We start from the raw sequence: 26,582 nt of genomic DNA, 5'->3' as shown, positions 1-26,582 counted from the left end.
AGGGTTGAGAGGGAAAGTTAGATCAGCCATGATTGAATGGTGGAGTAGACTTAATGGGCTGAATGGCCTAATTCTGCTCCTACGACTTATGAAGCAAGTGTTAAGACACAAGTACTGTGCCGGGTCTTTTATAAAAAAGATTTTGGAAATCTTGTTACTGGTGGAATGGAAATGGGAAGGGTACAGTTTCGGGGCACCACATCCTTTCACGGGTTATGGGGAGAAGGCAGGGGGGGGGGTGGGGTTGAGAGGAAAGGATAGATCAGCCATGATGATTGAATGGCGGAGTAGCCTCGATGGGCCGAATGGCCTAATTCTGCTCCGACGACTTTTGATGAATGCGTTGCACATGAAGAGTTAACAGTCGGCAGGGAGTTTGCCCCAGGCTGAGTGCGCAGTCGCGAGGAACTGGGCAGGTGAGACAAACCTGGACAACTTGCAAAGGGAAAGGCTCTCCTCCGGTTGCACCGCTCCCGCTTGCACCTTCGCTCTGCCCCGGGGAGAGGAGAGGAGAGGAGAGGAGAGGAGATGGGGACGCCGACGCCGACGCCGACCAAGAGAGGCTTCCACCGAATGGAAGTGAACAAGACACTGTGGGAAGTGCCGGTCAAGTACTTCGATCTCACACCGATTGGAACAGGGGCGTACGGGAGTGTGTGGTGAGTGTGTGTTGGTTGACTGTTGCACAGCACATTGACGTCTAGGCTTCTGATGAGGCGGGGCTCTGGGTCCTGAGGAGTTGCTTGATGTTTGACTGTCCTTGGAGAGGGGGGGTCTAGAAAGGACACAGCAACTAAGGGAGGGAGGGGAGATGGTCAAGTGGCGCGCAGTATATGGTGGTAAAGCTATTGATAAGAGCTGTACACACACACACACACACACACACACACACACACACACAGCATGAAACTCCAGGCGAAAGCAATTTCCCCAGAATCTTAGACATAAAAACCTGGAGTAACTTGCTCGCTGAAAGATGTGGAGCGGGTTGGGAGTGGTCGCCGTGTTTACATCATTGGGGTTGGGCTCTGCCGCCCACCAAAGTCAACAGAGATTAAAAATACATTGTGTTGGGTTTCATTATCTGCCATGAAATTATCGATGTCGATGATAACATCGGGGGGAATGAGGAGAGAGTTAAGGAATATAATCAAGTAAAATGGACGCAGAGTTTAGAAACAACGGTAGGAAACGGGAGTGATCCAATGGGCAGGGAGATAAGTAGACAGACAACACGAGGTCTTCAGGCATGGTGTGACTTTGAAGCCTCGTCCGTTAACACAGAGTCAAGAGTATTTTATTGTCACATGTTCCAAACAGAACAATGATTTTTTTTTTAAACTTGCAGCAGCACAACAGAATATGTAAAGATGATCCGAACCCATTAATCAGTGGGAAGTCACAGTGCTGGAGTAACTCAACGGGTCAGGTAGCATCTCTGGAGGACATGGATTGGCGACATTACAGCTAGGGAGCCTTCTTCGGTCTGTACCTTCTTTATCCATGTCCTGCAGGGATGCTCCCAGGCTGCTGAGGTACTCCAGGACTTTGTGTGTGTGTTTTTTTTTTTTAGTAAACCAGTATCTGCAGTTGCTTGTGTCTCCATTAATCAGTCTGTTTCGCCCGTTTCTAAAGTTCATCTCCCCTTCCCGGGAATTTGAGGCAACTCGGGGTTTCTGTCAAAATACAGAGATGGAAGCCGACCCGCTCACTGGAGCTCTGCACCTCCAGTACATCTTAAAACCATTCCTTAGTTTCTTTGTCCTGACTGAAGTGGTTGCAGACATGTGCCAAGTTCCCATGTAAACCTTGATCAAAGCAAACAGAAGCAGAAAATGCTAGAAGTACCCAGCAGGTCAGGCAGCATCGGGGAGGAGAGAAACAGAGTGGATGTTTCAGAACTAGAGGGGTTTCATCAAAACTGGAAAAGTGAGACAATGAGCCTGAAGTCTCAGAGGTAGGTAGAGTATTAGAGAACAGGGATAATGTCCTTGATAGATGCAGACCAAAGCAGTCAAGGGAACAATTACTTTAAAATGGGGAGTTGGAAACGGAATAGAAATGAAAAAAAAACTGACTGAACTGATTATCGAATAGTGAAAGGCTTGGATAGAGTGGATGTGGACAGGATGTTTCCACCAGTGGGAGGGTCGACGACCAGAGGTCATAGCCTCAGAATTAAAGGATGTTCCTTTAGGAAGGAGATGAGGAAGAATTTCTTTAGACAGAGGGTGGTGAATCTGTGGAATTCATTGCCACAGAAGGCTGCAGAGGCCAAGTCAGTGGATACGTTTAAGGCTTAGATAGATAGATTCTTGATTAGTACGGGTGTCAGGGGCTATGGGGAGAAGGGAGGAGAATGGGGTTGAGAAGGAAAGATAGATCAGCCATGATTGAATGGCAGAGTAGACTTGATGGGCCAAATAGCCTAATTCTGCTCCTCTCAGACTCAGACTCGGACTCAGGAACAGCTTCATCCCCAGGGCCATAGCTGCTATGAACCGGTCCTGCTGAGCTGGATGGTCACATCGCACAGTGATCCGGCACAGATCTACTTGCACTTTATTCTGTTTTAAAACTGTTGCAATTTGTTTCATTGGGTTGTTTAAATTAATACTGACTAGCTAATTAAATTATTGCATCGTATGGGAGGCGCATTCCCAATCTCGTGGTACCCCTGTACAATGACAATAAAGATATATTGTATTGTATTGTATCACTTCTATGCAAATATGTCAATTATTATTGCATACAATTTCAACCCGACTAAATAAATACTGGCTCAATAACCATTTACTTCAGTTCACAAATGGGTCAGATCTGTCCCTGTAATATATTATCAACAGGATAGCTACATGATTTAGTAAAAGTTGACCAAAGGACATAAGAATAATGTGTAGGAAGGAACTGCAGATGCTGGCTTAAACCGAAGATAGATACAAAATGCTGGAGTAACTCAGCCGGGACAGGCAGCATCTCTGGAGAGAAGGAAAGGATGACGTTCGGGTCAAGACCCTTCTTCAGAATAATGTACCAATATCCAATTGGATATATAAAATAAGAGGACCTTCAAAATACATAGTGACAAGGGTAGCACGGTGGTGCAGCGGTAGAGTTGCTGCCTTACAGCGGTAGAGACGGGTTTAATCCTGACTACGGATGCTGTCTGTACGGAGTTTGTATGTTCTCCCTGTGACTGCATGGGTTTTCTCTGGGTGCTCAAGTTTCCTCCCACATTCCCAATAAATAGTTTGTAGGTTAATTGGCTTCTGTAAATTGTCCTTGGTGTGTGGGATAGTACTGGTGTATGGGGTGAACGCTGGTCGGCGTGGACTCGGTGGCCTGTTTCCACACTGTATCTCGAACATCTAAAGTAAATGTCCAAAGGAATGGATCTCCTTGAACTGTAAATAAACATTTTTAGCAATATTTGATCATACATTTTAGTAGACACACATTTAATAAACATAATTTAAAATGCTGTTGAATATTAAGAATGATTTGTGCTCCTCCATTATTTGTATTTTGCTTGAACTATATATCAATTTTGAATTGGTGATATTGTTAAAGGTGAGATCTTCAATACTAATGGGAAAGATCAAGCAGACTGACTAATTGGCTGTTCTATGAAACTGCTGGCACTGACACAGACATGATGGCAGGAATGCCCTTTTACTGTGCTGCATGAATCAAATATATTGTCTCCAGCATTTGACTTGCAAGTTTCAGTTTACTTTTGGGCACTGTCATTATCTTTTTCTTGCGATCTCTCATTTTGTAATACATTTGCGGATTAAACGTTTCATACGTTTTGCATTAAAATAGAGCATAAAGTATCTCGCCAAGTGTCTCACACAACTCTGCAGTCATTGAAGAACTACTGGAATGTAGTTGCTGTTGTCATGAGCATAAGAAAAAGGGGTAGGCCATTTAGGACCGAGATGAGGAAAAACTTTTTTCACCCAGAGTTGTGAATCTGTGGAATTCTCTGCTACAGAAGCCAGTGGAGGCCAATTCTCTGGATGTTTTCAAGAGAGAGTTAGATACAGCTCTTAGGGCAATATCTAAAGCAGGAACAGGGTAATGATTTTGGATGATCAGCCATGATCATATTGAATGAAGGGCCCTGACTCAAAGGGCTGAATGGCCTACTCCGGCACCTATTTTCTATGTTTCTAATGTAGACATTGACGATGGGGCTAGTACTATGACATATCGCTGTTCCATTCAGGTTGTTTTGCTCAGAATGCCAAGTCTGGTTTTGATGATGGAGAATAAGAGAAAGATGGAACTGTGCACGGGGAATTGAAACATTTCAATAATGGACAATGCTATTTCTGTTCAAGATATTTTAACTATTTCTTATTTAAATGATTAGACACAGGGGAAAAAACACCTTGGAGAATCATTGACTAACTTTACGACCTGCAACCAGTGAGATAATCAACTTACTCAACAGATATAAAGAAAAAACATGTTCTGAAATAAGACTGTCAGAAGGATAGACGCAAAATGCTGGAGTAACTCAGTGTCAGGCAGCATCTCTGGAGAAAAAGAAGGGGTGACGTTTTGGGTTGGAACCCTTCTTCAGACCCTTAAGTCTGAAGATGTCTTAAGGACTGAATGTCTTAAGGACATTACAATTGAAAATGTACTTACTACTCAGAGGCAATTACCATGGGTAGCAATGGCTGTTCTTGATGGTGTTGGTTAAGGGACGTGTTGTTCAAGATTCTTCGACAACTGATTTTTTCTTCTTTGAAAAAATGGCGTGGGAATTTTTTTGTTGCATCATCTGAAGGAGCAGATATAACCATGGTGTTTTTTTGATTATTTGACTGAAAGATACAGCACGGAAACAGGCCCACCGAGTCCACACCGACCAGATGATGTAATAAAAAATTCCCAAGGCATTTTTTCAACAAAGAAAAAAAGCAGCTGTCCAAGAATCTGTGCAGAGTTTGTACGTTCCCCCTGTGACTGTTTCTTCCTCTCCGTGACCTCTAACACCTGCAATGAGCACTCTCCATTGGCACTACCACATCAGCCGACAAGTCTTAATACCCCGTTTCTTGTGCAGTTCAGCTATTGACCAGAAAACAGGGGAGAAAGTAGCTGTGAAAAAGCTGCATCGCCCCTTCCAATCTTTAATGCATGCCAAGAGGGCGTACCGTGAACTGCGACTGCTTAAACATATGAAACATGAAAACGTAAGTTCAGATCGACGGGTATCAACAAATAAATTCTGAACACATTAACATGGTATGTAGTTTGTTCATGTTTCAACTCTGACTATTAACAGCAATTTTGCTTTTGCAGGTGGTCTGTTTGCTGAATGTATTTTCACCTGAAGACTACTTGCAGACGTTCCAGAGCTTGTGAGTACATGACTAATGTTTGTTATTTCTTGCTATATTGATAATGTTTTGGATTCCTCTGTAACATGCACTGTCTTGCTGTTACATAAGCCTCAACCAATTCCCGGTGCTTTGACTGCTTTCCTTGCTCGTCTTCTGAATCCCATTCTATTTGCACAACAACAACTTAAGAGTATGTTGTCTGTATGTGGAGTATGTACGTCATCTGTTACAATCCTCAATTTAGGGCGGCCTGGTAGCGCAGCGGTGGAGTTGCTGCCTTGCAGCGCCAGAGATCTGGGTTCAATTCCGACTACGGGTGCTGTCTGTACAGAATGTTGGAATACAAGTCAGGGAATGTATGAACAAATATGATATGTTTGTATAGATTAATGTATGTATGAAGTATCTATACATGAATGTATAGATTAAGCAGAAAGAAAATCAAAAAAGTGCAGATAATGAAAATCATCTTTTCAATATTAGGGTTGTACAGTGGTGCCAGCAGTAGAGTTACAGCCTTACAGTATCAGAGATCCAGGTTCAATCCTGACTGTGAGTGCTGCTTGTATTCTCTCCCTGGGTTTTTTTCCAGGTGCTCTGGTTACCTCCCACACTCCAAAGACCTACAGATTTGTTGGTTAATTGGCCTTGGTAAAATTGTAAATTGTCCCTAGTGTGTAGGATAGTGCTAGTGTATGGTGATCACTGGCTAGCACAGACTCGGTGGGCCGAGGGGCCCGTTTCCACACTGGATCTCTAAAGTAAAGACACTAATGTCCATAAGTTCGTCCACGCATAAGGTCATAAGAGATCTTATGTAGAATTAGGCCATTCGGCCCATCAAGTCTACTCTGCCTTTCAATCGTGGCTGATCTATCTCTCCCTCCTAACCCCATTCCCCTGCCTTCTCCCCATAACCTCTGACACCTGTAGTAATTAAAAATCTATCTATCTCTGCCTTTAAAATATCCACTGACTTGGCCTCCACAGCCTTCTGTGACAAAGAATTCCACAGATTCACTAAATAAATTTCTGCTCATCTCTTTCCTAAAAGAACGGTCCCTTAATTCTGAGAATATAGCCTCCAGTCCTAGACTCTCCCACTAGTGGAAACATCCTCCCCACATTCATCTATCCAAGCCTTTCGCTATTCTGTATGTTTCAATGAGGTCACCCCTCATTCTTCTAAACTCCAGCGAGTACAGGCCCAGTGCCGACAAACGCTCATCATAGGTTAACCTACTCATTCCTGGCATTCTCAGGGCATTAAATTCAAACTGCTCAACTTTATACACCTAGTAATCCAATATGATCTCATTCCCACCTCCACATATCTGCATTATTCTCCTGCCTTGCATCCTTATTCCTGCATACTTTTGTTACTGGTTGCCATGGCTTACCAATGATCCATTCAACATTTGGTAGCAGGAAGCATCTGCTGCCTTGCACAGCATACCTTTGACAACATAGTCAAGAGTGTCTAATTGTCAGATGTGCCAAAAATAGAACAATGAAATTCTTACTTACAGCAGTAAAACCGGTCTGTACACACAGTACTCATAGATATCTCGTAAAATAGTGGACAGACCTACTGACTCTTCCCCCGGCTCGCAATGCGCACCACAAGCCCGTCTTCACCAGCAGCCTAGTCCAGTTGACTACGCTGTTGTTGTAGCTCCTGTTGTAGCTCCTGGTCGGCAGTGCTTTCTTCAGGCCGCTGCCACCGACAGGACGTACCCGGTTATCATGGGGCTCTCTCCCCTCTCACCTGCTGCCGCTTGTTCCTGATGGGCGTTGCTTTATCCGCTCTTCCCCCCCCCCCCCCCCCCCTGCTGCCTCTCCCCTGGAGTCACCGACATATTCCACCTTGGAGGAGAAGGCAACAGTGGAGGAGGAAGCGGCGGAGTGGACAAGGAGAAGGAGGAGGTGGCAGTGGGGGAGCGGACATAGCGATGGGCGAAAGGAAGAAGCGGAGGCTCGTGAGGGGGCAGGGAACACCACGGTGACCGAGCACGTCCCGTCGGTGGTAGCCCGAGGAAAGCTCTGCCAACCAGGGGGCTACAACGTGAGTCATAACAACAGCCGGGCAGTACAGTAGCTGGTGAAGAATGGCTCGCTGGTAGTACAAGTCTGAAGAAGGGACTCGACCCGAAACGTCACCCATTCCTTCTCTCCTGAGATGCTGCCTGACCTGCTGAGTTACTCCAGCATTTTGTGAATAAATGCCTCGCTGGTGCACACCAGCCGCATCAACCACTAGTTTTGAGGCGAAACGACATAAAGTGCGAGAGTAACTCAGCAGACTGAATGGGTCTGACGAAGGGTCCCGACCTGCAACGCCACTTATCCATGTTCTCCAGAGATTTTGCCTGTCCTGCTGAGTTAGTCCAGCACTTTGTGTCCTTTTGTGTTATAACCAGCATCTGCATTTCTTTGTTTCTACTACATACAATGATAATACCTCACTCGATTAAAGGTTTCAAAGGTCTTTTATTGTCACATGTACCAATTCAGGTATAGTGATATGCGAATTACCATGCAGCCATACGAAAAAAATGCAACAAGACACACAACTACATAAAAGTTAACATAAACACCCACCACAGCGGATTCCACACTCCTCACTGTGATGGAAGGCAAAAAAGTCCAAATCTTCTTCCTCTATATTCTCCCACTGTCAGGGCAGTCGAACCATCCGTCGATGCGGTCGAAGCTCCCGCGTCAGGGCGATCGAAGCTCCCGCATCAGGGCAGTCGAAGCTCCTGCGGCTTGGAGTTACTGAAGTCGGTCTCTGACCAGAGACTGCGGGCTCCTTGATGTTAAGTCCGCAAGCACCCATGGTTGGAGCTCAGAGGTCGATCCCTGGCAAATGGATTGTGAGCTCCGCGATGGTAAGTCCGCAGGCACCCGTTGTGGAACTCTCAAAAGGCGGTCTCCAGCAAAGGCCACCATCTCCTCGCTGTTAGGCTGCAGTGTGAACAGTGATACGATATGGAAAAAAAAACGCATCTCCGTCGAGGTAAGAGATTAGAAAAAGTTTCCCCCAACCCCCATCCCCCACATAAAACAAGCTAAAGAACACTAAAAACATACATTTAACACATACTATTAAAACACAAAGAAGGAAAGGTCAGACAGACTGTTGACGAGGCAGCCATTGCCAGCGCCACCCGGTCATGCTCCATTATCATGAGGGTTTCCAGTATTACATGTATAGACAGCGCCGCATGTTGTATGCACAAGCTAACATGTTGGTTAGGAAATTCCACTGGTGCTCAGGAAATGTCAAGATAAACCTGTTTAGAGCGTACTGTACTCCTCTTTACACTGCTCCTTTGTGGATAAAGTTTAATAAGTCAAGCATCCATAAACTTAAGGTTGCCTATAATGACTGCATGCGCATATTGCTTAGAAAGCCAAGGTGGTGCAGTGCAAGTGAACTGTTTTGTAGTGCAGGAGTCAATATGTTTCATGCCCTGTTGAGGAATCTCATGTTTACATCTATATGCCGATTGAATGGTTCTCAGAATTCCATCATTGTGCTGCTGGTAAATCCTGGTTTCAGTGCCGTGAGATACCTGTCACCAATGTGGAAACATTGGTATTGTTGCCTTTTCTAACTTAATTTAATTTTATATGTATATACTGTGTACTGTATGTGTATTCTAATGGACCATGAGTCTGCTTAATAAATTTAATTTAAAAATTAATATTAGCACAAAAAGCCCCAAAACTTTAATGCTTCGAGCCATTTGAGAGCGATGGAGGAGGCCCTGCAGCAGCCTGAGGTTCCCCTGGGCATACGTGGATTGGGGCACTTGTGTGCATCCCACTTTGTACTTTTTCTTTTTTTTTTGTAAATGGCACAAAATATGGCAACAGGTGCAAGAGTTTCACTGTGCAGTGCATGTGTGACAATAAAGGACCATTGAACCAAGACACTTCATGGTTCCCAGTTTAGTTGGTGTTTGTAGTGTTCAAGAGCCTAATGATTGTTGGGAAGAAGCTGTTCTTGAACCTGGTGGTTACAGTTTTCAGACTCCTATACATTCTTCCCGATGGCAGGAGTGAAATGAGGGTGTGGCCAGAGTGTTGTGGGTCTCTGACAATGATGGCTGCCTTTTCCAGGAAACATCTCCAATAGATCCCTTTGATGTTGGGGAGGTCAGTACCTGTGAGGGACCGGGGCAGTGTCTACCATGTTTTATAATCTCCTTTGTTCCTGGGTGCTTGGGTTGTCGATCCAGGCCGTGATGAATGCTCTCTTCTGTTTACCTGTAGAAGTTCAAGAGAGTATTCATCGACATACCAAATCTCCTCAATCTTCTCAAGAAGTAGAGGTGTAGATGAGATTTATTTCTGATTGCATCAATGTTCTGGACCCAGGATAGATCTTCAGAGATTTACATGTCCAGGAATGTGAAGTTTTTGATTCTCTCCGTGGCCAACCCACTGAGTAAGAAAGGTTCATAATGCTCAGCTTCCCTCTTCTAAATTCAATGATCAGCTCCTTGGCCCTTCTGACTTTGAGAGCAAAGCTGTTGTTCTGGCACCATTCAATCAATCGTCGATCTCCCTTCTATACTCTGAATCATAATTACCCATAATTTGTCCAACAGTGGTGGCCTACGTAACTACTTTTATTCAATATCTCTGAAATAAAAATAGGAAGTGTGGAAAATGCTCATCTTTGGAGACTGCAAGTGTTAATGGCCTGAGCCGTACTTGAGACTGCCTCAATGCATCTCTAAACTAAACTGCACCATTTCAATGAAGGTAGGTGACACCAGTAAATGATTGGGGTCATGGTCAATAAGCTGCGGCTAGTATGAAGCTGAGGAGCCAGATACAAATTGGGCCTTGTCTCAGGATGAATCGCAGCCGGCTCTGGAGATAGTGGATCATAGATGTGCCAGGACCTCACTTCCAGCACCCTCAGTACTTCTACACTGCAGTGTGTTGAGGTGAATGTGCAAGGCAGTGGAAAGAACATGGACTGTTGTTCCCTTCCCTGGTGCCAATTAAAGTAAGTATGAGCAACTCAATATTTTCAGACAATGACATTTCATCTGAATTGAGATGAGCAATCATTGACCAGAAATGTTACCTGTTTCTCTCTCCAGAGTTGTTGACTTGTCCAGCATTTCAATAGATTAAGAAAAAAATGTGATATTAATGTTGATAGACCAGGAAAACCTGTTCTGGGATCAGGAAGGTAGCCAGAAGAGATTGATGTGAGGTTGTTAGTAAGAGAACCAGAGAAAAGAAATTAGGGTAATTTACTTTCCGCTTGATGTGTCCTGGAATTCACTCCCCTAATGTTGGCCGGCAGAGAATTACTAGTGATTTTCAAAAGGATTTTGTATTTTATCTTTGAGAGGAAGTATTTACATGGTTGCAGAGCAAACAAATGGAAGGTAAGTTATTAGACAGGGTCCAGTGTCCTCCAGTGCTCAATAGTAGAGCTGGCTCTTCAGTACTCACTTAACATTAAGTCCTTATTCCTTATCTTGAAAAGGCAATTGGGAATATTTCCCTTCTGTAATAAGTGTTACAAAGGGGCCCACAATTCCTATGTGGAAACAAAGAACTGCAGATACTGATTCATACCAAAGATAGACACAAAGTGCTGGAGTAACTCAGCGAGTCAGGCAGCATCTCTGGAGAAAAAGGATCTCGAGAGATGCTGCCTGACCCTCTGAGTTACACCAGCATTTTGTGTCCATCTCCCGCAATTCCTATCCCATGTTCTAGATCATCTGCCACCAGGAAGAATTTGGGACTATCACGTAAATACACCATAGAGACATAAAGTCATATGACACAGAAACAGGACCTTTGGCACAACTTGCCCATGCTGACCAAGATGCTTCACCTGCGCTGGTCCCACCTGCTCGCCTTTGGCCCGTATCCCTGTAAACCTTTCCTGTATGTGTATCTGTCCAATTTGGAACAACTGATGTATTGGATTTGGCTCAGGTACATAAATACACAATAAGATGGATAAATAATGTATTGCAAAAGTAGTATAGAGCAGAGATGAAAACATAACTTCCAAGAGTAACAAACTGTGCGAATATAACTGCTGTTGCTGGGAGTTAGTGCGAGTGCTTACATCTGCATGTATGTCCATAAACGTGTGCTTGTCAACTCTGTTCACAGCTACATGGTGATGCCATTTGTTGAGCATGACCTGGGTCACATCATGAAGAAACAGAAGCTCCCTGACAACATGGTGGTGTTCCTAACGTACCAGATTCTATGTGGCCTGAAGGTGAGGAGATTGGGCGGTGTGGGGGTGCAGAAGTGGGTTGCGGGGGAGGGGGCAGTGGCACAGGATAGATTCACGGAGAAAGATCCAGGCTGCTTTAAGCTTCCAGGCACCAAAACCCGGGTGCTCCGGCTTCCACTCACATCCCAAAGACGTGCAGGTTTGTCGGTTAATTGGCCTCTGTAAATTGTCCCTAGTGTATAGGCAGTGGATGTGAAAGCGGGATAATATAGAACACAATGGGTCAGGCAGTGGGTCAGGCAGCATCTCTGGAGAAAATGGATAGGTGACTTTTTTGGGTCGGGATCTTTCTTCACTCTGAAGAAGGGCCTTGACCCAAAACGTCACCTATCCATTTTCTTCAGAGATGCTGCCTGAGCTGCTGAGTTACTCCGCCATTATGTGTCTTTCTCTGGTATAAACCAGTATTTGCTGTTCCTTTTTATTACATAGAACTAGCCTGAATGGACGGCATGGATTAGGAGGGCCGAAAGGCCGGTTACTGTGCTGCGCCTTTCAAACAATCAATCGAAAAGAAGAAATCACCTTGTTGTTAACTTGGTCTATTCAGATGAAAGAGTCTGCAGGTCATGTCTGTACTCTTGAAGGAGATCGTATCTGGATTTGCTCGATTGGCTCCATCATCGGAAGTCCAGGACCTAAATCAAACAGAATGAGTCATTTTAAGTCTCTCATTATCTAATTTATCACATTCCTGCTTTTAATACAGTTATCGGTAAGTGAAAAAGAAACAACAGCGAACTTGGATTTTGACCAAAAAGATAGATACAGGCTAACTTATAGTGTTCATGTTGCAGTCATTCTGAAATTCACATTGGTATCTGTCAGTGTTTCCAAAAGTTGGACATCCATATTCAACCAATTTAACTTTTTCAAAATATATATGGACTTGGTACAATTCAATGCTTACGATAACAAACAGAAAATGAATTGCCTCCTCTGTCCCTAGCACTGATCTGCCATGAATTTTCAGTATTTATTGCTTTGATATTCCACTAACTTTGTGTCTGATTTCTCCCGCAGTACATCCATTCTACTGGGATTATACACAGGGTAAGGCACTTTCTTTAATAAATCATTTTAACCTTGAGCTCCTTAACTTAACAAACACTATTTCTCACATGAAAAATAAATGACACTCAAACCGCAAATGTTCCTCTTTATAGTGCATTTAATTCTAAATTATTATCAACTAGCCTCTTCCTCTTGTTAGAGTTCAAGTGCGCTAATCCTTGTAAAATTATATTTTGACTGGTTGTGTCAAAAATGTGTTCAAATATCAAAACATGCTACAGTAACTCAGTTGAATTATTTGCCAAGGGGAGATTATCTTTTCTTCCCAAATAATGAATACCTGTACTTGCCAAGAGGCTGCTAAAGGTAGATTCTTCTCTTTGTGCAGGACCTTAAACCAAGTAATCTAGCAGTGAACCAGAACTGTGAACTAAAGGTAAGAATAAATGTATACTATACAATGAGACATACATTTGAAGATATTAATTAAGAAACACTGTTTCATCTACAATGGCAACACCTTCTATTTATTTTCCCAATTGTCTTAAACTTAATGTCTTGTTTAGATTTGCGTGACACGAATGCTCAACATCTTTGAACATGTCAGGAAGAGGGTTTCAGATAATTATCTGCTTCCAGATAGATTTAAACAAAGAACAAACCACACACATATACACACGGATAATGAAGTCATTGTTTTTGTGGCTGATGCCAAGACTGATAAGATGAAGATTCCCGTTTGCTACTGAAGATTTATTGTCACATGTACCAACGTACAGTGGAAAGGCTTTATTTCCATGCTCCCCAACCAGACTCTACATAAATACAATCAAGTCAAAGTCAAAGTACGATACGTAGACCAAAGGGGAACATACAGAGTACAGAATATAGTTCTCAGCATTGTCATGCATCAGTTCATAAGTGATAGGAGCAGAATTAAGCCATTCAGCCCATCAAGTCTACTCCACCATTCAATCATGGCTGATCTATCTTTTCCTCTTAACCCCATTCTCCTGCCTTCTCCCCATAACCCCTGACACCTATTGTTCCATAGACAAAGTCCAATGTCCGCAATGGGGGAAGAGGTGAATCGAATAGTACCCTCAATTATGGAAGGACCGTTCGGAAGCCTAATAACAGAGGGGAAGAAGCTAGTCCAGTGTCTAGTGGTGCATGGTTTCAAGTGTTCGTACCTTCTGCCCAACGGGAGTGGGGAGAAGAATGAATGAGCGGGATGGGACAAGCCGTTGATTATGTTAGCAACTTTTCCAAGGCAGCAAGAATGGAGATGGAGTCAATGATGGGGAGCCTGGACTGTGATGGTAACCATTCTCTTTGAGCAAATTATCAGGAACAATTGACATGAAGGTGAAAGATGTCGGAATTCTGGCAGCAAAAACCAGATGTCACGAGCATGACCAAATTGGAAGTGGAACATAGATAGGACCTGATGGCAATATGTGCTCCAGAACACTAGACAACAATAGCAACATATTACACAAACAATTCCCTCTCAGACATCCCTCTGTTCCATCACTTGGCCAACTCCACCTCTGCTACCTAAACTAACCTATTTCTTTCTTTCTCTCTATTTTCATGAGGGGTTGCAGATCTGAAATATTCTGGTCGAGTCTGAAGAAGAGTCTCGTCTTTCCATTTCCCCCACAGATGTTGGCTGACCCCACTGAGTTACTCCATCAATTTGTGTTTTGCCTAAGATTGTAGCATCTGCTGTTCCTTGTCTCTACAGATCTGAAATGTAAATAGTTTGTCTTTCCATGGGTGTTGTGTGACCTACTGCTGAGTTTTTCCAGCTATTTCTGCTTTTATTTCAGATTTAGACTTTAGAGATACAGTGCGAAAACAGGCTCTTTGGCCCACCAAGTCTGCACTGATCAGCGATCACCCCGTACACTAAGACTGTCCTGAACACTAGGGACAATTTACAATTTTACTGAAGCCAATTAACCTACAAACCTGTACGTCTTTGGAGCATGGGATGAAACCGGAACACCCGGATAAAACCTATACAGCCACAGGGAGAATGTACAAACTCCATACAGACTGCACCCGTCGTCAGGATCGAACCCAGGTCTCTGGTGTTGCTGTCAGGCAGCAACTCTGCCGCAGCACCACTGTACTGCCCTCATCTTGATGAGATGATTTTCATCTGCACTTTTGTGATTTTCTTTCTGATGAATCTATTCTGTGTTTTGATCATAACATTACCTGACGTGCATTCCAATACTTTGGTTATGCAGTGAGGGGGGAGTTGGGAATGAGGGAAAGAAACACAAACTTAAGGAAGGATAAAGAATTTGTGGAGACACAAAAACTGCACATGATGGAATTTTAAGCAAAACACAACACGATGGACTAACTCAGCGGGTCAGGCAGCATCTGTGGGGGGAATGGATAGGTGATGCTTTGAGATGGGACCTTTCTTCAGCCTGTGTTTTGCTTGAGAAAGGATTACATTGGCCTGAAACATTGCTTGTTGTATAATGTCTTTTTCCCAGAAACAGGAAACCTTCCCTAACGATTTTGCCCCAGCTCCCCGAAACTGTATTTTGTAGTAGAGAGTGTATAAAGGTGTTTGGGGAAGGGGAAGAAATAACAGGTAGCTGTGATAGGGTTTGATGAAGCAGGGATCAATTAATTAATTTTAGTTTGAAAATCATCGAAAAAGTATAAATGATCAGAATAATCTTAGTCAATACTATGACCCATAGTTGACAAACACCTGAGGTGGCACGGTAGCTCGGTGGTAGAGTTGCTGCCTTGCAGCGCCAGAAACCCGGGTTCCATCCTGACCATGGGTGCTATCTGTACAGAGTTTGTACGTTCTCCCTGTGACCTGCGTGGGTTTTCTCCGGGAGCTCCAGTTTCCTTCCACGCTCCAAGATGTACAGGTTTGCAGGCTAATTGGCTTCGGTAAAATTGTAAAAAATTATCCCCAGTGTGTACAGAATGCGGGGTTTGCTGGTCGTCGCGGACTCAGTGGGCTGAAGGGCCTGTTTTCACGCTGTATCTCTAAACTATGAAACTATAAACATATGATGAGCGTTTGACGGCACTGGGTCTGTACTCGCTGGAGTTCAGAAGAATGAGGGGGGGACCTCATTGAAATGTCCAGAATAATGAAAGGCTTGAATAGAGTGGATGTGGAGAGGATGTTTCCACTAGTGGGAGAGTCTAGGACTGGCCTCTGAATTAAAGGACGTTCTTTTAGGAGGGCGATGATGAGAAATTCTTTAGTCAGAAGATGGTGAATCTGTGGAATTCTTTGCCTCAGAATGCTGTGGAGGCCAAGTCAGTGGAAATATTTATGACAGAGATAGATAGATTCCTGATTAGTACGGGTTTCAGAGGTTATGGTGAGAAGGCAGGAGAATGGGGTTAGGAGGGAAAGTAGATCAGCCATGATTGAATGGCGGAGTAGGCCGAATAGCCTAATTCTACTCCCATCACATATTTAAAAAAACTAAACTAAACCTGTCAGGTACTGGACTGGTCATCACGTCAAGATGACAGACTACTTTACAATTCACATGTATTGCTCCTTTAACGTTCATGAATTGCAATGATCTGTGTCTGTACATTCCTACTTTGCACTGAAAAGGTTGAGGTGGTCAGCTCTCAGCATTTATTGAGTAATTTTCTTTTCAGATTTTGGACTTTGGGTTAGCTCGTCACACTGAGATGGAGATGACAGGCTATGTCATTACTCGCTGGTACCGACCCCCAGAGGTTATCCTGAACTGGATGCATTACAGTTACTCAGGTGCGAATCAAACATGGAAACAGACCCTTCGGCTCAACTCATCCATGCTGACCAAGATCCCCCTCTAAGCAAGTCCCATTTGTTCCCATTTGGCCCCTCTAAACCTTTCTTATCTATGTACTTGTCCAAGTGTCTTTTAAATGCTGTTATACTACCCGCCCGAACGACCTCCTTTGCAGATCGTTCCATGTACCTCCAACCCTTTGAGTGAAAAGTTGCCCTTGCCCCTCTCACCTGCCAATCCTTTTGAACCCTGCCTGAGTTCAAGAGCATTCCAGCTCTTGAGGAATGCTCCCAACTTTAAATAAGTTTGGCTTTCTGTGACCCTGGGTTAGGAAAGGGAAGTAAAACAAAATCCTCTAGCGTTCCCATTCTTGATCACCGTGCAGTTAAACCTGCCATTGAGAATGTATTTTAAACAGATAATACAGTGAATTGAGATGCCTCAGAGGTTGAAAAGCCTATTAGGAGCTGCTTTCCATTTTCACATATCAGTAAGGGGCAATTGGAAATTTGGGGTATTGTTGATAATAAGCCAATCCGAATTATTTAACAGAGTTATACAGCGTGGAATCAGGCCCATTGGCCCAATTTGCCCACACTGACCAACATCTCCCATCTACACTAATCCCACCTGCCTGCGTTTGTCCATATATCCCACTAAACATCCTATCCATGTGCTTGTCTGTCTAAATATTTCTTAAACGCTGCGATAGTACCTGCCTCAACCACCTCCTCCGGCAGCTCGTTCCATACACCCACCACCCTTTGTGTACAAAACGTCTGAGGAAGGGTCTCGACCCGAAACGTCACCCATTCCTTCTCTCCTAGGTGCTGCTTGACCTGCTGAGTTACGCCAGCATTTTGTGATACCTTCTAAATATTTTTGATAGTTTCTCATCTAGGTATTGCATTGTGATAGAATATAAATATTGTTTTCTAAGGCTCAGGGAAGTGATGAGGGATGGGAAAGAATAGGGTTGTTGACAAGGCATTGGGTGAGCAGATAAGGGAGACAAAGGAAAATAAATGTTTTGTTACATTATTTTTATGGCGCCAAAACATGGCGCCTCTTGCTTGCGGGTTCAGTAGACTATGTCTGCACACTTGCTAATCGAAGATCGGGGGTGTGGCAATACTCTGCTGGACTGTTGGTAAGATAAATAATTTAATGGCGTTAGCACTTCGCACATGTGACAATAAAAGCAACCATTGATAATGACATTTGGCTGCATCTCAAAGATCTTAATGGAATTAACTATTTTTCAAAACAATTTATTGTGTTAGAAATTTGTTTAATCCTTGCTTTCTTTTCTCACCTTGGCGTGCAGTGGATATTTGGTCGGTGGGATGCATCCTGGCTGAGATGGTCACCAGGACCGTGATCTTCCCTGGAATTGACCGTATCCTTGGATTAGATATCTGCACAAATATTAAGGGGAAGGAATATATTCCATTATTGTATGAATGCAATTTTCAATAACAAGAAATTCAAATATAAAATGGTAGACGTACTCAGTATATAAGGAGAAAAAATAGATACATTTTTCAGGGTTTGATCATCGGAGATTGAGTTGAAATATCAATGCAGCGTATTTTAGTCAAATATTCCTGACCTGATGAGTATCACCCGCATTTTGTGTTTTTATGTCAGATATCCACTATCTGCAGTCTTTTGCTATCGCAATTCAGAAACAAGGTTAGAAACAAGGAACTGCAGATGCTGATTTACAAAAAAAAGACACAAAGTGCTGGGGGAACTCAGCGGGTCAGGCAGCATCTCTGGAGAACATGGATAGGTAACATTTCAGGGCGGGAACCTTCTTCAGACTGATTATGATGAGGAGAGGGTGGTTAGAAACCTAGAAGAGAGGAAGGACAGGTCAAAGCATAGCAAGTGATAGGTGGATACAGGTGAGGGTTTTTTTGATAGGCAGATGGTTGGACAAAGGCTAGAGATGAATTGACAGAGAAGGTGTGAGACAAAAGGATTGAAGAATTGGGAATTGTGAAGCTAGTGGAAGGAATGTAAGTGGAAGGGGAGGGAGAGGGAGAAATAGGTACGAGCCCAGGTGGGGCACAGGAGTGGGGGGGGGGGGTGGGGGGCAGGTTTGTTGCCTAAAATTAGATAATTTAATGGTCATATTAATGTGTTGTAAGTTAACCAAGCGGAATATGAGGTGCTGTTCCTCCAGTTTCCGTGTGGTCTTGCTCTGGCAATGGAGGAGGCCCAGGACAGAAAGGTCAGCATGGGAATAGGAAGTGGAGTTAAAATGGTCAGCAATCAGAAGACTGCTACCGGCAGGCTTTGGTGGACCAAAAACAGGGTTTGTGGTTTACTTGGCAGTGGGATCAGATATAACTCCTCCAAGCATCACCTCCCTCTGCAAAGTCAGAAGCACCGTTTTCCAGTTAAATGAAAACTTCCTCAATAAAGAAAAAAAGTGTGTATACATATCAAACCTTGTAGTTGTAGACATGCACCACATTTTTATATTGCAGAGCATACATCTGGTGTAGAGCTTGAATTGACTCCGAACCAAAACCTCTGCCAATTACTCTTTTTTTTGTTCTAATGTTGGTTTGGAACCTGGTTCTGGAGTCAGATCTTTACTATACCACATTCTCAGAATGATCTTTCAACCATTAAACAAGTGGAGGATACGTTTTATTATGAAAGTGGATTTGAAGGGTCTTTGTGACTTAATTTGTTAAGAATCAGGAGTGCTTAACTGCCATATGTCCCGAAAACGAAACAATTAAATTCTTATAAGCAGCAGTATAACAGGTCTGAAAACACCGTATTGATAGATAACACAATAAATAAAATATGTGCCATAAATGTTAAAAAAACACAATACTAGTGCAAAACAGAAGTCCCAAGTCCAGGGTCCTCAGAGTAGGCAGTTCATAGTTTGTACTCTAGTTGATATCTGTATGACTGAATAATGTTCCAAAAATATTACATTTGGAAATAAGTCTAATTCCTATTTGAGAGTAGAAAGGAACTACAGATGCTGGTTTATACTGAAGATTGACACAAAGTGCCAGAGTAACTCAGCAGGTCAGGTAGCATCGCTGGAGAAAAAGGATGGGTGACTTTTTGGGTCGGAACCTTTCTTCAGAGTCTGAATATTTATTGAAGGAATAAAATGAAAGCGAGAGTATAATGCAGCATTTTGGATAGGTGCCTCTTTTATAAGTAAATATGAAGACAATTACAATTTGGGTTGGAATCTTTCCTTGACCTTTGTGTGTAGATTTTGACCAGCTGAAAAAGATCATGAATCTAACGGGAACACCACCAAAATACCTGGTGGAAAACATGAACAAAGACGTATGTATTTACTATATTTTATATATTGAGCAGAATACGGGAGAATTTCTCTTTAAAAGTTGCCATTCTTTAACTTTAGAGATACAGAAACAGGCCCTTCGGCCCACTAAGTCCGCACCGACCAGCGATCACCTGTACACTAGCACTATCCTACACACTAGGGACAGTTTACAGAAGCCAATTAAACTACAAACCTGTGCGTCTTTGGAGAGTGAAAGGAAACCGGAGCACTCGGAGAAAACCCATGCAGTCACAGGGAGTAATCAGGATCAAACCTAGGTCTCTGGTGCTGCAAAGCAGCAATTCTACTATTGTGCCACTAATTACCTGAGAGGAGCTGTAGTCTCAGTTCTAATGCCGCACTGCAATGGGAGCCATCTCAATGCTGTGGCACTCCCTGCAGAGCTGGCTAGATTTTGTGGTCCCTAATCATTGCAATGAAGCAACAACCTAAGCTGACTGCCTCAAAGCTGTCACTGAGCAGAATATCACAGAAAGTACGATACAATATATTGTAAACCAGTCTTGTACAGAAGACTGGAAGAATAAGAGAAACTGCCTTGAATGATATTTCCACTATTTGTACAAATGCTTTTTGAGAATGTTCCAAAGCCATTTGCTGCTAATCAGCCTCCTTCTGAAAGCCTCAATGGCTTGTTTCAATGGCTTGTACTCCTGGACAGTTATGCGTAAGCCAAAACAGTTTGACTGCTGAGGATGTAATAAAAAGGAACTGCACTCAAGATAGACATAAAATGCTGGAGTAACTCAAACACTGGACTTACTCTAGCATTTTGTGTCTATCTTTGACTGATGAGACATCAATTACCCACATGAACTCCAATAGTATTTAAGTGTAAAACCTTATTTAATTTTCCCCTTCCTTCAGAAGATAACTTATGATGGATCTGTACAGTTGCGATTGACTAACTCAGGACAGACTGAACCTCGAGTCTTGCTAGTTAGTACTGCATGATCACTGTCTAGATATGCTCACTGAACTAAGGTCCTTAATCACTTATATATGTGGAATAGAAATTAGTAAAGTTGCATAATCTTAATGGAATCTTCAGCACCCCAACTATTTGGTTGCTGCATTTGACATTAAACAAACAAGTTTAGCGTAAGTTTTGCTTGCCATTGACCTATTTGAATTTCCTCAGGCAAAAAACTATGTCCGTTCTCTCGTACCTCAAGAGAAGAAAAATTTCAAGCAAGTTTTTCCAACAATGAAAATACAAGGTATTGGTAATATTGGCACAACTTGTTTAAGGATGAACTGAAAGAACTGCACAGAGTCAAATAGATTTATAAAAGGAAGATTATGTTGGACAAATGTTAGTTTTGGGGGGTTTTAGTTATAGGTACCCTCCCCAGTTAACGGATGCCCTACTTATGCACAACCCACAATATACGGACAAGTATTTAAGAGTGGCTGCAAGGTTGTGTGGGCTGCTGTAGGGATCTTCTGCCATGTGGAATCTCAGTGCATGTCCGCATTTCTGACTTGTGAACTGTTTGGATTACAAAAGGTTATCTGGAACGGAACTCTGCTGTAATTTGGGGAAGACCTGCTTCAGACTAGATGAGGGGGACAGTCGATGTAGTGTCTTTGGAGTTGCAGAAATGGAAGGCTCCACACCGGAGATCACTGACAAAAATTGAAGCTCATGGGAGTGAAGGTATGGATTGAGGATTGGTTAACGGACAGAAAATACAGGATTAAAATAAATTGGTCTTTGAGGGTTGGAAGGTTGTGACTAGTGGAGTGCTGCAAGGATCAGTGTTGGGGCTCCAGTTGCTCACAATCTAAATCATTCATTTGTAGCAGGGGACTAAATATAATGTTCATGATTCAAGATTGTGAGACAGTGCAGCTCATGATGATGATGCAAGGAGACTGTGACGAAGTGAAGTCACAGCAGATGGATGTGATGTACAAACATGGCAGGTTATCAGGTTTGGCAAAAAAAGGAAAACTGAGATTTGTTTAAAAAGCGGGAGATTGAAAGGTGTTAATGTTCCCAGAGTATTCATGCACACAAAATCACTAAAAGGTTATAAAAGTCTATAAAATTTTGAAATGCAGAAGGCAGAAAGAGCCATCTACCCAGAGTGGAAATCTCCAACGTTAGAGGACATAGCTATAAGGTGAGAGGGGGAAGTTTACTGGAGATGTGTGGGGCAAGTTTCTTTTTAGAGGGTTGTGGGGGTCTGGAATGTACCGTCGGGTGATGGTGGGGGCAGATACAATAGTGGCGTTTAACCTTTTAGATAGGCACATGGAAGTGCATGGAGTGGAGGAATATGGATCACGTCCAGGCAAATGAGATCAGTTTAACGTGGCACCAGGTTCAGCACAAACATTGTGGCCCAAAGGGCTGGTACCTGTGCTGTACTGTTATATGACAACATGCAAATACAGCAAGCAATTGGGAAGGCAAAGTGTACATTGTCCTTTATAGCATGAAAATTTGAGTACAAAAGTAACGATACCCCTATGAAATTCTAGAAGGCCCTGGTGAGACCGCACATGTAATATCACGTATTGATCCTGTCTCCCACTGAAAGGATAAACATGTTGGGGGCAGTTTGGAAAAGGTCCAGTGGATTGATTCCTGGAATGTTGTTGGATGGAGCAGTTGACAAATGAGGAAGGATTCAGCAGACTTCGTATGTATTCTTTTGAGTTTAGACGAGACCTTAGTGAAACATAGAAAGTTTTTAGGAGCTTGAAAGATAGTGTGTAGGGATCATTGCTTCCCCAGCAGGGGTATCTAGAACTAGTGGTCACATTCTCAAAATAAGGGGATCGATCATTCAGAATTGAAAACAAAAACATTTCTTCACCTGGCAGATAGTGAAGGCTGTGTCACTGAGTACATTCAAGGTAGAGATTAATAGCTTTCAGAGAGTAGGAACAACAGATGCTTATTCACAAAAAAAGACCCACAGATCAGGCAGCATTTCAGGAGAAGATAGACACAAAAAGCTGGAGTAACTCAGCGGGTCAGACAGCATCTCTGGAGAAAAGGAATAGATGACGTTTCAGGTCAAGACCCTTCTTCAGGCTGATTGTGGCTGTGGTAGTGAGTCCGGGTCAGAACACAGTCGTAGAGCAGGAATCACAGAGGAGGAGCAGTGAGAGAGGGTTTCACAGAATTCCCACCAGAGAAAGAAGGAGGAGAACTTCAAAGGCTTACCTTGAGGAGATTTCACAGTGGAGCAGAAAAATGTAGAACAAAGGAACTGCAGATACTGGTTTACAAAAATAGGACACAAAGTGCTAGAGTAACTCAGCGGGTCAGGCTCTGGTGAAGATGGATAAGTGACATTGTGTGTTGGGACTCTTCTTCAGACTTTTATTGTTAGAAAGGAAATCAAATTATATAGCGTTAGCGCAGGAAAATTATAATGTGGTTTAAAAAAAAAATCATTCATGATCTTCCTGACTAACAGAGCAAGCATGAGGGTTCTAATTGCCCACAAGATCCATTCTTTGTGTTCTTAGACACTGATTCTTTAGTGCAATGAGGGTTAATGGAGAAGGGAAAGTTGGCAGCTGTTTGTGTGTAACTATCGAGTTTTATTTCCTTTTTTCCTGGAAATGCCCTAGTATTGTTAACATCTAGAAACTTTAAACAAGGGAGAACTAAAAAAGTCCAAGAGGAAGGAAACGAATATCAATAAAACATTATAGCTGATAGGAAAGAGATATCTTAATGGTGGTTGTGTTAATTTTACATTCAGGGAAGGTCTTGTGTAACTTACTGTAGATGTGTATAACCACGTCCTTTACATATCTCTCTCTCGCTTCTCCCCTAGCTGTTGATCTGCTGGAAAGGATGTTACTTCTAGATCCTGAGAGGAGAATAACAGCTGGCGATGCATTATCCCATTCTTATCTCAGCGAGCATCATGATCCAAACAACGAGCCACAAGCAGAGCCATACGATGATTCCTTTGAAAGTCTGGACCTTAAGGTTGAAGAATGGAAAAGCAAGTATTACTTTGACTTTTTATCACTTTATTTTTGAAAGCTCACAGAGGTGCACTTCAATGACCCTCTCGTCCACCTACACGTCTGTGAAAGGTCAATAGATTATGGAAAGGGGGAAACGGGAAATAGCAGAATGGGGCACATATCTTGTGTTTATTATTATGCTGTGGGAGAAATAATCTTGTTTAATTCTTCTAATGGCGGTATAAGGAGAAACGTAATCTATTGCATGGGAATGCTTGGCAATGTTGTCTGCAGAATTTTTTAAGGAAAACTATAGGTTCTGACCTGCAATGTACATTTGGCAAAGGAAACAGCCAGAAACCAGCTTAAGTGGTCAGGTTTACCACTGGCGTGGGGTCCGCCGAGAACAAAGAGCAACCTGGCGTGTTAGGGGGGAGTGGTCCAGAGACCAAAGTTCATAAATTTAGGAGCAGAATTAGGCCATTCGGACCATCAAGTCTACGCCATTCAATCATGGCTGATCTATCTTTCCCTCTCATCCCCATTCTCCTGCCTTCACTGCATAATTCTTGACACCCTTTCTAAGCAAGAACCTATCAATCTCCACCTTCACAATATCCATTGACAGCCTCCACAGCCTTCTGTGGCAATGAAATCCACAGATTCACCACTGTCTGACTAAAGAAATTAGACTAATCCTAGAGGGACCTGGTGTGGGGCTGCCAACAGAGGGACCCAGCGTGGGGGAGGGTCGCTTAGAACGAAGAGGGACTATAGGGACTACATCGAACGTTTTGGAAATGTATTGGCTGCCCATACACTCTGCATAAATTGTGCATGGTATTCAAAACAAAGAATTTCACTGACATGGCATATGTGATAATAAAGTTTCATTCATTCATACAATCAAAACAAAAGATTCACTATGTATGAACAGTAGACTTTCGCAACAAAATGGCAGTCTGTTCCAATGGCTTTGTGAACCACTATTTCTAAAGGTTGGTGTTTTTTTCTTCTCCCCTCTAGGTCTTCTTCACTTGGAGATTACAACTTTTGACCCAGATAACCCAAGGCAAATGGCAACCTGATACAACTTGGTCACTAGTGGCAGTACATTCATCTGGAATGAATCTCAAATCACAATGCAAAGTCCTAGCAGTCAAAATGCATGGGTTTATCGCTTTTGTCCCATTTCCAAAATTCCAACATCTGCACTCTTGCTTGACATTTTGCTTTTCAAAATTCCAACATCTGCACTCTTGTGTTTCCACGTCAAATGATACCGAGTGTCACTCAACCCTACTTTCTAATATAAAAACTTTGCTTCTTGCCAATTAGCATGACACCGCAAGTGAACATTTTTTTTTGCTGGGGCACATGAAGGGGATATCTCAAGTTTCATCTTAATCAGCATCATCAATACATTGCATTTTGAAGAAGTCCAACAAACCTCTGATAACCTGGCACTGTGTGCCATTTGGTGATGTCAAACGGCAGATTTTCTAGATTAATGGCTGAATTTGATGGAAACAGCCCTTCGGCCCACTGCCAACCATTTGTTCATCCGTTCACACTAGTTCTATGCAATCCCACTTTCATATCCACTCGCTTCTCATTGGGGGCAATTTAGGGGCCAATTAACAGGTGCTGTGGTACTGTTGCTGCCTGACAGTGCCAGAGACCCGGGTTCAATCCTGACTATAAGTGCTGTATGTGCAGAGTTTATATGTTCTCCTTACGACCACATGGGTTTTCTCTGGGTGCTCTGGTTTCCTCCCACATCCCATAGACATACAGGTTTATAGGTTAATTAGCTTCAGTAAATTATCCAAAATAGGTTGGATAGAATTAGTGTATGGGTGATCGCTCGTCGGTGTTGACTTGTTGGGCCAAATCCAGCTGTTTCCATGTGGTATCTCTAAAGTTATAGCCAAGAAAAAGGCCCTTCGGCCTAACTTGACCACACCGACCAACATGTCCCATCTACACTAGACCCACTTGCCTGCGTTTGGCCCTTGTATCCCTCTAAATCTGTCCTATCCATGTACCTGTCTAATCTATATACTAAAACTCTTCTTTGTTTGTTGGTTTGTTCCTGAACTACAGCCAAAACGGTACATGATAGCGTGACAATTTTAGGTCCACCTTACTCACCGTCATCCCTTTGGCGCTAACGGAAGTTTCATTGAAATCGGTGTTATATTTTTAAAGTTATTCACATTTTAAAGTTTAAATCTATCTCTGAGGGAGGAGGGAGGATAAGGGGGGTTGAGGGGGACGGAGTGGGGGGGGAGGGGAAGGAGGTGGGATGGAGGGGAGGGGGGGGAGGAGAGGATGCTGCACCAATGCAGGAGAGGTTTGGGCCCAATGGGTCCACTTGGTCTAGTTGCTTCATAAACGTTGCAATAGCCCAGCCTCAACTACCTCCTCTCGCAGCTCATTCCAAACACCCACCATCCTCTGTGTGAAAAAGTTACCCCTCTAATTCCTATAAAATCTTTCCCCCTTCACCTTAAACCTCTGTCCTCTGGTTCTCGATTCCCCCACTCCGGGCAAGATACTCTGTGCATCTACCCAATCTATCCCTCTCATGATTTTACACGATAAAGTCTAACGTACAAACCTGCACGTCTTTGGGAAGTGGGTGGAAACTGGAGCACCCTAAAAAAAAAAAACTTATGGACACAGGGAGAACATGCAAACTCCACACTGGCAGCACCCGAGGACCGAGGTCTCTGGCGCTGTGAGCCAGCAACTCTAACAGATGTGCCACTGTGCCATCCCCCTGTTCCTGTTAATATACCCAACACTTACTGGATTTCTGTGCAACA

The 26,582-nt window shown here is 43.1% G+C and overlaps 1 protein-coding gene and 1 long non-coding RNA gene across 2 annotated transcripts; one reads left to right on the top strand and one right to left on the bottom strand.

Moving 5' to 3' along the window:
• Positions 1–407: 407 nt before the first annotated feature.
• On the top strand, positions 408–25,995 carry LOC144601750 (mitogen-activated protein kinase 14A). The gene is made up of 12 exons (XM_078414112.1): positions 408–659; positions 5,081–5,210; positions 5,320–5,378; positions 11,523–11,634; positions 12,676–12,705; positions 13,055–13,102; positions 16,336–16,450; positions 17,782–17,853; positions 19,711–19,787; positions 20,951–21,029; positions 23,613–23,786; positions 24,778–25,995. The coding sequence occupies exons 1-12, from the start codon at positions 529–531 to the stop codon at positions 24,837–24,839; spliced, it is 1,089 nt and encodes a 362-aa protein (XP_078270238.1). The 5' UTR covers positions 408–528; the 3' UTR covers positions 24,840–25,995.
• On the bottom strand, positions 8,027–17,872 carry LOC144601751 (uncharacterized). Its single transcript, XR_013548364.1, has 3 exons — positions 17,770–17,872; positions 12,178–12,290; positions 8,027–8,327 (listed from the first exon to the last, which is right to left on the bottom strand). It is a non-coding gene; the product is annotated as an uncharacterized LOC144601751 (long non-coding RNA).
• Positions 25,996–26,582: the final 587 nt, after the last annotated feature.

Source organism: Rhinoraja longicauda, chromosome 17 (assembly GCF_053455715.1).
Source record: "Rhinoraja longicauda isolate Sanriku21f chromosome 17, sRhiLon1.1, whole genome shotgun sequence".
Classification (NCBI taxonomy): domain Eukaryota; kingdom Metazoa; phylum Chordata; class Chondrichthyes; order Rajiformes; family Arhynchobatidae; genus Rhinoraja; species Rhinoraja longicauda.
Note: the sequence above shows the minus strand (reverse complement) of the source record. Positions and strands in the feature narration are given on the sequence as shown.